This window comes from Saccopteryx bilineata, chromosome 9 (genome assembly GCF_036850765.1).
Source record: "Saccopteryx bilineata isolate mSacBil1 chromosome 9, mSacBil1_pri_phased_curated, whole genome shotgun sequence".
In the NCBI taxonomy this organism is placed as follows: domain Eukaryota; kingdom Metazoa; phylum Chordata; class Mammalia; order Chiroptera; family Emballonuridae; genus Saccopteryx; species Saccopteryx bilineata.
In genome coordinates, this window is record NC_089498.1 from 87,363,383 (window position 1) to 87,376,241 (window position 12,859).

Genomic DNA, 12,859 nt, shown 5'->3' on the forward strand with positions numbered 1-12,859 from the left:
AAGGTGTTGCAACGCGCAATAAAAAGTTAATGATTGATGCTTCTCATCTCTCTCTGTTCCTGTCTATCCCTGTCTATTCCTCTCTCTGACTCACTCTCTGTCTCTGTAAAAATAAATAAATAAATAAATAAATAAATAAATAATTTTTTTTTTAAAAAGAAGAAAGGCATGGGAAAAGAACATTTATCAAATAAAATTAGCTGGTTGACCAGGAGCCCTGGGAATCAGGAGCTGGGGCTTTTGTGAATTAGGGCATAGCCTCAGGCTGATTTTTTTTTTTTTTTCTGAAGTTGGAAACAGGGAGGCAGTCAGACAGACTCCGCATGTGCCGGGCCAGGATCCACCCGGCAGGCCCACCAGGGGGCGATGCTCTGCCCATCTTGGGGCATCGCTCTGCCGCAATCAGAGCCATTCTAGCACCTGAGGCAGAGGCCACAGAGCCATCCTCAGTGCTCGGGCAAATTTTGCTCCAATGGAGCCTTGGCTGCGGGAGGGGAAGAGAGAGACAGAGAGGAAGGAGAGGGGGAGGGGTGGAGAAGCAGATGGGTGCTTCTTCTGTGTGCCCTGGGCAGGAATCGAACCTGGGACTCCTGCACGCCAGGCCGACGCTCTACCACTAAGCCAACCGGCCAGGGCTCTCAGGCTGATTCTTCACTGCTTTGAGCTCAGTTCACTCCTGAGAAATGGAAAAGGACAGTGTCTAGTCCAGGGGTTGTTGCAGGAATCCTCACAAGGTCACTTAGCACAGGGCCAGGCCCTAAGAGGGCCCTCCATAAACATTAGCTCTGTTGCACCCTGGTCCTTGGTGTCTTTATCTGAAAATGAGTTCAGCTGCTCTAGATGAGTGTTTCCTGATGCAAACTTCCCCATGAGCCAGTGCATGACTTATACCAGGACCTCACTTGTAGAAGCCAAAGTCTTTGTGGGTTGTGGACCACTTACAAGGGGACACAGGCCCTCTGTCCCAAACCAGTGCCTCAGGAGTGTTTGTTCTTGTGTAGCTGAAGCGCTCTCTGGGATTCAGGAAGTGCAGCCCAGAAGGGTATATCCATGATGTATTCTTCAACCACCACGTACACAGGCCTTGCAAAAAGATGCTTACATTGCAAAGGAGGAAACAGAGACCCAGAGGGTCCTACCCCAGGGCACATAGCTGTTAATGGCACATTCGGAACCAGAACCCGAGTTCTAGTCCAAGCTGGGGTTCTTTCTGTGACAACAGATGACTTTACAGCCATCATCCTTTCCCCTTCGCTTGTGAGTACACACAGGCACACAGGTACTCAGCTCGTTGGCACCTAGACAGGTCAGGGCCTGGCTCCCAGCCCACTCTCGGGACTGGCTGCATGTCAAACCCCTCCTTCTGCTCCCCTTTCCTCCCTGGGTTATGCAACTCTTTTCTAATTCCACTCTCAGCCATAGGCCATTGGATTTCAGGCTCTTAATCCTGCCTCATGGGGCTGAAACGTAGGGACGTGGCTCCAGCCTCCTTCACAAAGGTGGCCCTGTTCAGCTGGTGAATAGGCTCCTTCTGCTTGGGCCAGAAGGTGATTTACAATAGAAGGAGAGGCAGCAAGAAGGAGCCCAAGGTCCAGCATAATCCCCTGCATGTGCAAGCATGTGAGATGGCCCTTTAAAAGTGAGGGGCCTGGCTTTGGGAGCCAGAGGAGAGGAGAGCGAGACGTCTGGGAGGAAGGCAAGGATGGCAGAGTCCAGGTCCCTGCCCAGAGGATTTGGGGAACTGGAGGTGCTGGCTGTGGGGACAGTGCTGCTGGTGGAAGGTGAGCCAGGCAGGACCTGGGGTGGAGTGAGGACCCAGTGGGCCTTTAGAATCTGGAGAGGCCACAGCTAGGAAGCTGGCGAGGAGAAGTCCCCAAACCCTGCTCCTTGTGCCTGGATTGGTGCGGGCTTTTGATGGCTACACCTGTGAAATGCAACCTGCAAGCTGGGAGCCAAGGGAGAAGAGCCAGACGGCTCGGGAGTGGGGGCATTTGGAGAAGGGGACATCTACCCAGGGCACGACCAAAACCAGAAATGTCCTAGCTTTTCCAGTGTTCCTCCAACAAGGAGAGAGTTTAATCCACTCCCTGGAAATTCTGCTAAAGATCCTGTGTAAGATCAGGCAACTGATAGGTTCTACAGACAGACAGTTCTGCCACCTGTGTGACTGTAACCAAGTCACTCGAGCTCTCCAGACCTCAGTGCCCTGACATCCCAAGTGGGTCGTGATGAAATTAGATTGGGTCATGTGTAGAAAATGCTAGCTGAAAAAATAATACTAAATAAAGTGCTAGCTGAGAATGCACCACAGAGCTTTAGGTGCATTCACTCCTAGGCCCTCTAGCACCCTTACGCAGCCCTAAGCATTTCTACTCTAGGGGCACTTAAGGAGTCCACGAGGTGCCTGCCTCAACCCAGACCCCTAAGAAGCTCACTGAGGCTGGAGCTGGGATTGTAGACCCAGGAACTGGACCAGCCAAAGACTATGTTGATGGGGACGCAGCCCTTGTTCACAGCAGACCCAGAGAAATAACCCACACATTCTCTCATCCAATGAGAACCGACCGTGGAGAGGAAGCGGCAGCCACAGGCTGGTCCTGGTGGCCCGCCTCATTGCCTCTCTTCTGGGAACCCTACGATCTAACACCCCTCTGTTCCCAGGCATGCCTTGAAATTTTACTGCTGTATGTCTCTGCACATGCCATTTCTCTTTCTAGAACGCTCTCTCTGCACTCTGTCCTCCTAGTGAACGCTCACAGTTTGGAAGACAGGATGTTTCCCCCTCCTCACTGCAGACGGGGGAAGCCAAGACTCAGTGAGCGTGAGGCGTGACCAAGCCAAAATTCAAGGTCAGGCTGGTCTGCCCCCTGAGACCACCCTCTGCAAAGCTCACCTGACTGCCTGGTGTTCTGGACCCCTCCCCACTCTTACGAAGCCTCCTTCTCTTCAAGGCCCCCCCCCCGTCGTGGCTCCCCAGCACTCAGAGAAGGCATTCTAGAATTTGAAAGACTTGAGCTCAACCCCTAGCCCCACCATTTACTAGCTGCTGCTTAAGACAAGTTAGCTAGTGTCTCTGAGCCTCAGTTTCCCAGCCATAAACTGGGAGGGCAGTATCCAAGACTGAGGGAGAGGATCTGTGTGCAGTGCAGAGCACCACACCTCATGCGCTGAGTGCTTAGGGGCCGTCATGTTGATGGGTGCCCTGGCGCGGTCGTGCTGACCGGCGCCCTGGCGCGGTTGTGCTGACCGGTGTTGTAGTGTGCACTGCCCTGCTTGTCTGGTGTTCCTCCTTGTCCGTCTTCTCTTTGGACTGCAAGCACTGGAAAGCAGTGTGTCCCATGGCTTTCTGTCTCCGAGGGCCAGCCCTAGCCCTTCTTGTAGGTGTTTGATGAGTTGTACAGAGAGGCTTGCAGAGTGGGAAGGGGCAAGGGTATGGGTTTGTTCAGGCTCCGCTCACCCCACACTCCTGGTTCTGACTCCCAGTGGGCCTCACAAGCCCCTATGCCAGTCCCTCTTCCTTTCAGCTCTCGCCGGTCTCAGCCTCAATAGCCTGACCATCCTCTCTTTCTGCAAAAGCCCGGAGCTTCGGACCCCCAGCCACCTGCTGGTGCTGAGTTTGGCGCTGGCGGACAGTGGTGTCAGTCTGAATGCCCTCGTCGCAGCCACATCCAGCCTCCTCCGGTACCGGCCCTCCCCAGTCCCTAGGCTAAGGGTCCTGCTAGGGCCTGACCTCTGGGCACCAAGAGCCAGGTCAGAGCTACTCTTCCTACCAACAGCAAGCCGACCCTAGAAGGGAGGGCAGGCAGGCTGAACCAGGCTAAATCCAAATCCCAGACTCCCCAAAGAAGCATAGCCGACTTCTGGACCACAGGAGCTGCTCAGGCCTGATGGACGGAGCTGACTGACTGATGGACCAGGTGCATTAAGAGCACAGGCCCAGCAACCAGGTCGCCTGCCTGTGACTCTTGGCTCCTTTCTTTCTCCCTCTTGGCTTCTTCTCTAAATTAGGATATTATTTCCTAACGTATATGGTGGTTGGAAGTATTGACTTGTTATTATTTGCAAATAACTCAAAACAAGAATTGGGACCTGGGAAGCCCTGAATGAGTGTTCAGGAAAGCAAAAAAGACTAACTGAGGCAAGTGTCCAGGGCCTCCTCACGTGCAGGCCAGGGTCTTTCCGTGCGGCCCCACAGCTGTGCACGGGACTGTCTCCCTAAGCACATGGAACACTGGCACTGCTGACAGAGGCTGGAGCCCACCTGGGTGGGAAGGGCCTGGGAGGGTTCTCCTCTTGACTCTGCCCAGGGTGGGGAAGGGGCTACTGAAGCCGTTACCTTTGCTTGGCCCATGACTTTGCCTCCATCTGCTCTGTGACCTTGACTGGGTACCTTGTCTTCTCTAAGCCTCAGTTTCCCCACCTATGGAATAAAGGCATGAGCTATCTTGTGTTCCATTTACTGTAAGGGAGGTACCTGGCCACGCAGAGACCTTTGCTCCAGCCATGGTGCTGAGCTCAGAGTGTGCCCAGGACTCCACACCTGTGCCCCACTGACTCGAGCTCTAAGGCCCAGTTTCCACACAGGAAACACAGATAATAAAGGCCTCCTCTGAGGAACGGAGCAAATGTTCAGGAAGGTGCCTCTATGCTACTACTGGGTAGGTGTGGGAGGGGCAGGGACTGCGGGGAGGCCTCACTGTACCCACTGTCCCCCACAGGCGCTGGCCCTACGGTGCGGACGGCTGCCAGGCCCACGGCTTCCAGGGCTTCGCAGCAGCGCTGGCCAGCATCTGCAGCAGCGCGGCCATCGCCTGGGGGCGCTATCACCACTACTGCACCCGTACGTCTGGGGGCTCCCAGGGTGGGGGGGTGAGGGTGATGAGGATGGAGATCGGCACAGGGTTTCCCAGTTCAAGGGAGTGTGGTAAGGGAAAGTATGCACCAGGGTGGGGTGTGGGCACTCGGAAGGAGCAAGGCTGGAGACTGCAAGACCGGTGTTGAAGCGCATGCTGCCTGTGCCCTCACTGCAGTCTCAGACAAGTCAGGGGTCCCCTCTGAGCCTCAGTCTCCTTTGCAAGATGATTTTTGTAACCAACCTCAGTTTTATTCTGAAAATCAAAAGAGATCATTGATACAGAAAATGCCTTTGGAGACAGGCACTGTTGGGGGGCAGAGAGGTGATGTGTATGTGTGTAAGCACGTATGTGTGTCTGTGTGTGCACTTGCACATCTCACACTTCCCTCTGCTATGCCAGAGCTTCGTGAAACTAGGCTAGCTCTAGATTCCCCATGTTGTCAAACACCAGCTGCATAATTGGCCATATCAGTGTTCCACCTGCTCTGTTATTTACTTGATATTTCTTTCTTAGAAGTGACTCACTTTAAACACCCACCTTATTCTTGTTCTAAACAATATCTATGACATCACAGCTTCACTATTCTTATAACTTTAATACACATTAATATAAAACACATGTTCACCCATAGGCTTTTTAGAATCCCCCTCACCACCAGGGGGTACAAGCCTACTTTGGGGAGCTATGGCCCAGCTAACCCTCACAGCAAACCCCTAGCTTGCAGACTGGGAAGCAGAGGCTCAGAGAAGTTCAACAGCTTGTCTAAGGTCACACAGCTAACAGGGAGAGAACTGGGATTGGGCATGGCCCAGGTGCCTCCAGAGCAGTCTCTCTTTTTGTCTTCTGGCTCCAAGTTTGGAGCTATAGATGTACCTGGCTTGGAGGTTAATGTGGGCTTTGTGGTCAGCATGGCCTGAAACCCTGAGCATGGCCCCTTTGGAATCTCAGATCTGTCTTTGCCACACACACACACACACAGCTGCTGGCCCTTGGCAAAGCCACCTGCTTCTCTCCAGACCAAAAAGTGCCTTGTTCTGGCAGGTTAGCCCCTCCTGGCCCAGATGACTTTGGAGCTCTTCTCCCACCACTCCCCCAGCCCTGCCCCAAACTCCCTCCGACCATCTCACGGACTCTCACATGTGCACCCTCACACACACACCTTCTCAGACAGCAATAGGCCCCCTCCGCCTCAACACAGAGAAGTTGCTCCCTGTCCCAGGGCCCCTGGACCAAAGCCCTTCCTGTTCTGGAGGGCATGGAGCAGGGCCAAAGTGGGAACGGGGAAGAAGAGAGCCTGAGCGCATCTACACCATTACTGGGTGGCCTTAGGTGTGTCACCTTGGTCATCTGTTTCCAAAGCCAAAACGGTTAATGCAACACAAGTGTCAAAGTGTATATTAATTATTGTGCCCACAGCAATTAATATGGGTCTTATTCAGCTAGGGAAACACAATAAACTGGGCAGCTTAAACAACAGAAATTTGTCTTTCACAGTTCTGGAAGGTGGAAGTTCAAGATCAGGGTGTGGCAGTGTGTTCTGATGAGGGCCCTCTTCCTGGTGTGCAGATGGCCGTCTCCCTCTGTGTCCTCACATGGAGGAGAAAGAGCTCGTCTCTCATGTCTCTTTTATCTGGATATTTATCCCATTGTGGAGGCTTCACTCCCATGACCTAAGCACTTCCCAAAGTCCTTCGTCCCCAAATGCCATCACATGGTGATCAGGGGCATATGCATTTTGGGTCAGGGCCATAAGCATTCAGTCCACAGATGGGAGAGCCGTCCAAGCAAACTCCATCTGGGGCTGTGTCGATGGAATCCAAGTGTTGGGGTGAGGAGGTCTGTAGACCTGCTCTTCCCTGCTGATCAAGCCCCACCTGGATTCCTCCTATCCCTTACCTGGAGTCTTGTCTACAAAGGAACACAGCATAAGCCACAGACAGAGCAGGCACCTGGGAAGGGCAGCCCAAAGCGAGGTCCAGGAGGAACCACTGTGTGGAAAGGGCTGGGTGAGGCTGTAAGTGGGATGAGTGGACGGATGTGAAGGAGGTCAGGTCAGGTCAAGGGGACTGGTCACACCAGAATATGCTGTCAGGACCTAGCCTCGGACAGTGGCACTGAGATAGAGCCCCAGATCCTAAGTCAAGGGTTCTCAGCAAGTATCCTGCTCTTCTGAGAAAGAGTGAGAATGGTGATGAGTCCAGACCCCACTTTGGTCTGCCAATGACCCTCACCTGACCCACTGTCCATGTTTCTAACCTAACTTAGCACAGCTGTCTCTTCACCACCTCTCCTTTCTCTGCCCTCTAAAGAAGATGGCATACAGTGTCTACTAGTAGGAGCTCTTCCCATCTGTTATCTCTTTTATTCTTCATAACAGTTCTTTTTTTTTTTAATTTTTTAATTTTTTAATTTTTTTTTTACAGAGATGGAGAGTGAGTCAGAGAGAGGGATAGACAGAGACAGACAGACAGGAACGGAGAGAGATGAGAAGCATCAATCATTAGTTCTTCATTGCGCGTTGCAACACCTTAGTTGTTCATTGATTGCTTTCTCATATGTGCCTTGACTGCAGGCCTTCAGCAGACTGAGTAACCCCTTGCTGGAGCCAGCGACCTTGGGTTCAGGCTTGTGGGCTTTTCCTCAAACCAGATGAGCCCACACTGAAGCTGGCGACCTCAGGGTCTTGAACCTGGGTCCTCTGCATCCCAGTCCGACGCTCTATCCACTGCGCCACCGCCTGGTCAGGCCATAACAGTTCTTTAATGCAAGACCTATCACTCCCATTTTGTATAGAGAAAACTGAGGTTCAGAGATTCTCTTAACTTGCCAGAGGCACTAAGCTATAAAACATCAGAGCCAGCGTTTCAGGCCATTTGGCATGACCACAAAGTCCATTCTTTTTTACTCTGATAGCTACTGCCGCCTCTCAACATCTCCTCCCCGTCCACACAGGCTGCGGATTGGCATGGAACACAGCCGTTTCCTTGGTGATCTTCGTGTGGCTGTCTTCTGCCTTCTGGGCAGCACTGCCCCTCCTGGGCTGGGGCCATTACGACTATGAGCCCCTGGGGACATGCTGCACCCTGGACTACTCCAGGGGGGACAGGTGAGGTGGAAGGCTCCCTCCCATGGGAATCTTGGCTCGAGCCCTTCTCAGCAACATCACAGCTGAAAATCTAACTGGGGGAATGTCAACATTTGCCAGACAATCTCAACTCCTTACGTATGATACCTACTCGCAGGTTGGCATTGGGACTGGGAAAGGCCCATTCAGAACACTGGCCAAGTGGTGGAAATATTGTACAAATCGAGGTGCAGAGCTGAGCCCCAGAAGAGGCATCGTCTAGTGAGCCATTGGCCTGTGTTCGTTATGACAGTTGCTGAGCCCCATGATCCCTTGACCATCTTCAGCACAGTCAGCTGTCCAAGCTCTGACTTTATTACTTTCTAGAGGGAGTCATGTCTTTGGGTTTGACAGATTCAAAGAATGTTAAGTGTTTGCATTGGGAGGGGCCTCCTTGACTTAGTGTTCAGGTTTCCGAATTCCCTGAGCATCTGCTGCGAGCCAGTCCCTGGACCAGACCCTGGAGAGACAGGAGCAATGGCATCATGGAGCACGTGTCTAATCTATGGGGCTCTGGGAAGACCAGGCCGTAAGGAGACGGTTAGGGGAGGGGTCCCATTGCCTCCGGCCCCCCTCTCACTTCCACAGAGCCATGCTGCAGTCATCTGCTTCACATGTTTACTAACATTTACTCATGAAGCGTCTGCCCCAAAGAATGCATCTCCCAGGTGACACCCACGGGAGAACCCTGGGTCTGGCCCAAGCGCCCCCCCCCCCCCGCCAGAGCACTCCTTGCAGGTTTTCCCCGGACACTGTCCAGTCCTTCTGGCCTCCCTTCCTCCTACCCAGACAGCACTAAGGTTGCATGTTATCCCTTTCGAAGGGTCAACCCTTCCATTTCCCATGACAACAACAATTTCTGCAGTGACACAGTGCCCAGTCTCTCTTCTCTCTCTCTCTCTCTCTCTTTAAATTTTTATTTATTGATTTTAGTGAGAGAAGAAGGGAGAGAAACAGACAGACAGAGAGGAACATCGACCTATTCCTGTACGTGCCCTGACCAGGGATCAAACTGACAACCTCTGCACTTCAGAACGATGCTCTAACCAACTGAGCTGTCCAGCCAGGGCAGTTCCCAGTCTCTTTGTCACTAGCAGGGCCTTTTCAAATCCCTGTGCCAGTAATACTCCTCGAATGCACCTTCCTCTTGGACCACTGATGTCTCCATCTGGAATACACGTTTCCCACGTGAAAGTGTCCCGTTCTCTGTGCTCGGGGCACATATAGTGCTGAACACTTGAACTGCCCAACAGCGCACTAAAGGAGGACCCTCCCTCATCTCAGCTTTCTGGTTCCTTAAGGCAACTTCTAGGAGGACCCGGGACCCCCCAACTCTGAGGGAAGCTCAGATTGGACCCAGGAGTGCACACACTCTGAGCACCAGTCGGATGGGAGCAGCTCCTTGCATGAGACTGTGCAGAGCAAAGGGGAGCAGGCTTTTCAGGGTGGCGACCACCCATGAGAGAGAACCCTTACTCCTTGCCCCTCTGCCTGCAGGAACTTCATCAGCTTTCTCTTCACCATGGCCTTTTTCAACTTCCTCCTGCCTGTCTTCATCACACTTACATCCTATAGGCTCATGGAGCAGAAAGTCGGGAAGACGGGCCATCTCCAGGTGAGGTCTAACTCCTAGAGCAGAAAAAATCTCTCTATCCAGCTCAGGGACACAAGGGAACATGAATGACATGACAGAGAGCAATTAGGGGTTTTCTGTGTTTTAAACAATTAAAAGAAAATCCAGCTTTTATAGAGCTGGGAGTCAGGGCAAGAACATACCTCCTAAGGTTGCTGGGGACGACCAAGACCCAGAGGAAGGGTCAGGGCTGCTCAGACTTACTGGACAGACACTCAACCCAAGGGCCAGCTTACCCTGCCAGATACCATCCACGCTGTTATATTTTTTTCTTCCCAAGCATATGAGGGTTGGCACAAAATGACATACTTTTTAAATGCTGCTTTGAATCACTCTAAGATGTTTAGTTTGATCACAGGCACAGGCTGTTACCCACAACATAAAAATCACACCTGCAAGCACATTTGTCCAAGAAATGGAATACTTCAAAGTAAGCCCCTCTGGCCATCTCTGAATTTCTACATTATTATTCCCTAGCCACAATTTTCTTTTAACTTTGTCACCTGGATAATTTCTAGCAGATGAGTCATAGCGAGTGCCAAAGATGTTTAAACCCAGATGCTAATAGTACTTTTGTGAATTATGTCATTTCATTTTTGCAGCCGCTCTTGGAGGAGGGGAGGGTTTATTATCCCGATGTCACAGACTGAAAACTGGGGGCTGAAAGGGGTTAGCTAAGCCATTCGTCAAAAGCCACAACTAGGAACAGCAGAGTTGGATCAAACCCAGTGCTGGGACTCCACCACCCATGTGGTCACTCATGGTGCATAAAAGAAATAATCTTGTTGAGGCCCTTGCTCTGCCACATTACTTTCCCCCTGTGCATTGGAAAAGGGCTATACAAATCTACTTTAGCTGAAGACCAGGTTCCCCTGAGGTCACAGAATCAGAATCACATCCTAAGCTCCCCACTCAGTGGCCACTTGCTCATTGCTGCCTCCAAACCCCGTCTGGGCTCTCAAAGTCACCACATCTATTGGAGGTTCAGTCAGCCAGGGGACAAGGCTGTCACATGGATTTTCTCATTTTTCTCAGCTGACTTGAAACCATCTGTCTGATGGCATCAGCAGAAATCGCCAAGCACAGGCCTAGGGACCTCGGCTGCAAGCTTAGGTCACCTTCTCTGTTAAAGAAAGACATAGTCAAGAGGAAATAGACACCTATGTTTAGCGTCAGAATTTATCATCATCTGAGTGTATGTGAATATGGCAGCTTCCACCCTAAAATTAGATTGCAAGTCGAGCGCCCCCATGTGGTCCCAGGGGGTACCACATGGCTTGCTCCCTAGTTGTGTCTCACTCAGTGGAAAGCAGTCCCTTTGAACCCGGGACAGGTTGACCAGCCAGGTAACTTGTGGTTTCTGGGACTGAGATGTGAAGGCAGGTCAGCCTGGGGACCCTCAGGCACACAACCACACTCAGAGAGCCCAGGCTTCGACCAGGAAGGAAGTTCATCATCTGCCCCAGATCATGCCTCTAGGTAGTATCTGGTCATTTTACAGACCAGGAAACTGAGGTTGAGTACGCTGAAATGACAGGCTTAAGGTCGTGCATTTTAAATGGCAGAAAGGTCCATGTGGTTCCAAATTCCCCTGCAGGCTCAGCACCTTCCCACAGCCTGGTCATGCTGCACTGCCCTGCTGTGCCTGCATGGTCCCTGGGCTGCACGGGGCTGCCAGCCACTGGAGCAAGTCAGTGCCTCCGTCCTGTGACAATTTCTCCCCAGGTGAACACCACTCTGCCAGCCAGGATGCTGCTGCTTGGATGGGGCCCCTATGCCCTCCTGTATCTGTACGCAGCCATCGTGGATGTGGCCTCCATCTCCCCCAAGCTGCAGATGGTACAGCATCTCCAGTTCTCGAGCTAGCGCTCTCCATTCTGTGTCTCTCTGTTCTACCCAGCCTTTCTTCCTTGCTTTACTGCCTCCATGATAGTCTCTTTTTCTCTCTTCTTTTGAATGCTCCTAATTTACTGGGAATTTACCTGTCACTCAGCCACATGGGGTTGCTGCTTGACATTGCCTAAGCCTCCTGTGAGATGACAGGGCCAGCCAGCCAGATGGTGAGCATGCATCTGGGACCAGGGGCTGAGACAGTGCCTAGGGAGGCACGTGCTCCCATCCCTCATCTGACAGCTGGTCAGGAGAGACTCAGAGGCAGCAGGTCAGATGACTGGCGACTCTGGGGGTGATGCAGGTAGGCTGGAGTCACTAGGTAAGATCAGAGAGAGAAGCAGAGGCTTTGAAACTTCTTTGCTCTGATGTTTTGCCACAACAGGTGCCCGCTCTCATTGCCAAAATGGTGCCTGCAATCAATGCTGTGAACTATGCCCTGGGCAGCGAGATGGTCCGCAGAGGAATCTGGCAGTGCCTCTCACAGCAGAGAAATGAGTGGGACCGAGCACAGTGACACCTCCACGGGGTTGCTCAGACCCTAGCCTAGCCTGCCACTCGGCTGAGCCCCACACTGGGACGCTGCCCAGCAGCCTCAGAAGCCAAGCTACAGACATGCATCCTCCATTCCGAATGGCTCTGTGAGCCTAGCCGAAGGCTGGACACAGGAGACTCAGAAAGGAACCAGGCTTTATGAAAGGAGGGGCTGGGCCTTGGGAGCCAGAGAGACCTGAAGGTTAGTCAGAGCCTCCACCCAGAGGCTAGAGACCTTGGAAACACCTTTGTTCCTGGCTGCTAACATAGGATATTAACCTGGACTTCTTGGGGGCTATTGTGAGGCTTGAACATGTACTCACCACACCCATAGAAGCTGCTTAGCACAACAGAATTGTTAGGACTCGAGTCTTAGGTAGAAAAAGATAAAAGTCTCGTGGTTGCTTGGGGGAGCTCAACCCAGGCTGCCAGCATCCAGCTGCCACTTATTAAATTGTTATCTGGTGCCAGGGACTTCCTCTGCCTGTGCGTCTACCTCCCAGCTTGTGAGATATGATGACAGTATGGTGGGTGACCTGACCATGCAGAAAGGACCAGCACTTTACCAGGCATGTCGGCTGCACACTGAGAGTTACCCACCCCACTCACCAGTCCAAACAGCTAGCTGCATGTTGTTTAGTTGCCCACACTGAAAAACAATCTATTTAAAACTTCAGATATCTGGCGTGACCAGGTGGTGGCACAGTGGATAGAACATCAGACTGGGACACAGAGGACCCAGGTTCAAAACTCCAAGGTCAAAATAGAACTACCGTATGACCCAGCAATCCCTCTACTGGGTATATATCCCAAAACTCAGAA

The 12,859-nt window shown here is 52.2% G+C and overlaps 1 protein-coding gene across 4 annotated transcripts; it reads left to right on the plus strand.

Annotated features, from left to right (window-relative positions):
* The first annotated feature begins 1,572 nt into the window (after positions 1 to 1,572).
* RGR (retinal G protein coupled receptor) lies at positions 1,573 to 12,511 on the plus strand. Of its 4 annotated transcripts, none has more exons than XM_066243650.1 (7): positions 1,647 to 1,781; positions 3,525 to 3,681; positions 4,719 to 4,840; positions 7,770 to 7,962; positions 9,478 to 9,595; positions 11,339 to 11,452; positions 11,889 to 12,511. In XM_066243650.1, exons 1-7 carry the CDS (start codon positions 1,703 to 1,705, stop codon positions 12,018 to 12,020), a joined length of 915 nt encoding a protein of 304 aa, XP_066099747.1. In that variant the 5' UTR covers positions 1,647 to 1,702; the 3' UTR covers positions 12,021 to 12,511. The 4 variants fall into 4 exon arrangements, with proteins under 4 accessions (XP_066099749.1, XP_066099747.1, XP_066099750.1 ...); XM_066243651.1 differs by having other exon boundaries at positions 1,648 to 1,781; positions 7,809 to 7,962; XM_066243652.1 differs by lacking the exon at positions 3,525 to 3,681 and having other exon boundaries at positions 1,573 to 1,781.
* Positions 12,512 to 12,859: the final 348 nt, after the last annotated feature.

Excerpts from the sequence above, each read along its gene's own strand:
- RGR (XM_066243650.1), top strand. The coding sequence starts at position 1,703 with ATGGCAGAGTCCAGGTCCCTGCCCAGAGGATTTGGGGAACTGGAGGTG. Across the intron at positions 7,963-9,477 it reads GACTACTCCAGGGGGGACAG|GAACTTCATCAGCTTTCTCT; the intron begins GTGAGGTGGAAG and ends CTCTGCCTGCAG. Across the intron at positions 11,453-11,888 it reads TCTCCCCCAAGCTGCAGATG|GTGCCCGCTCTCATTGCCAA; the intron begins GTACAGCATCTC and ends TTGCCACAACAG.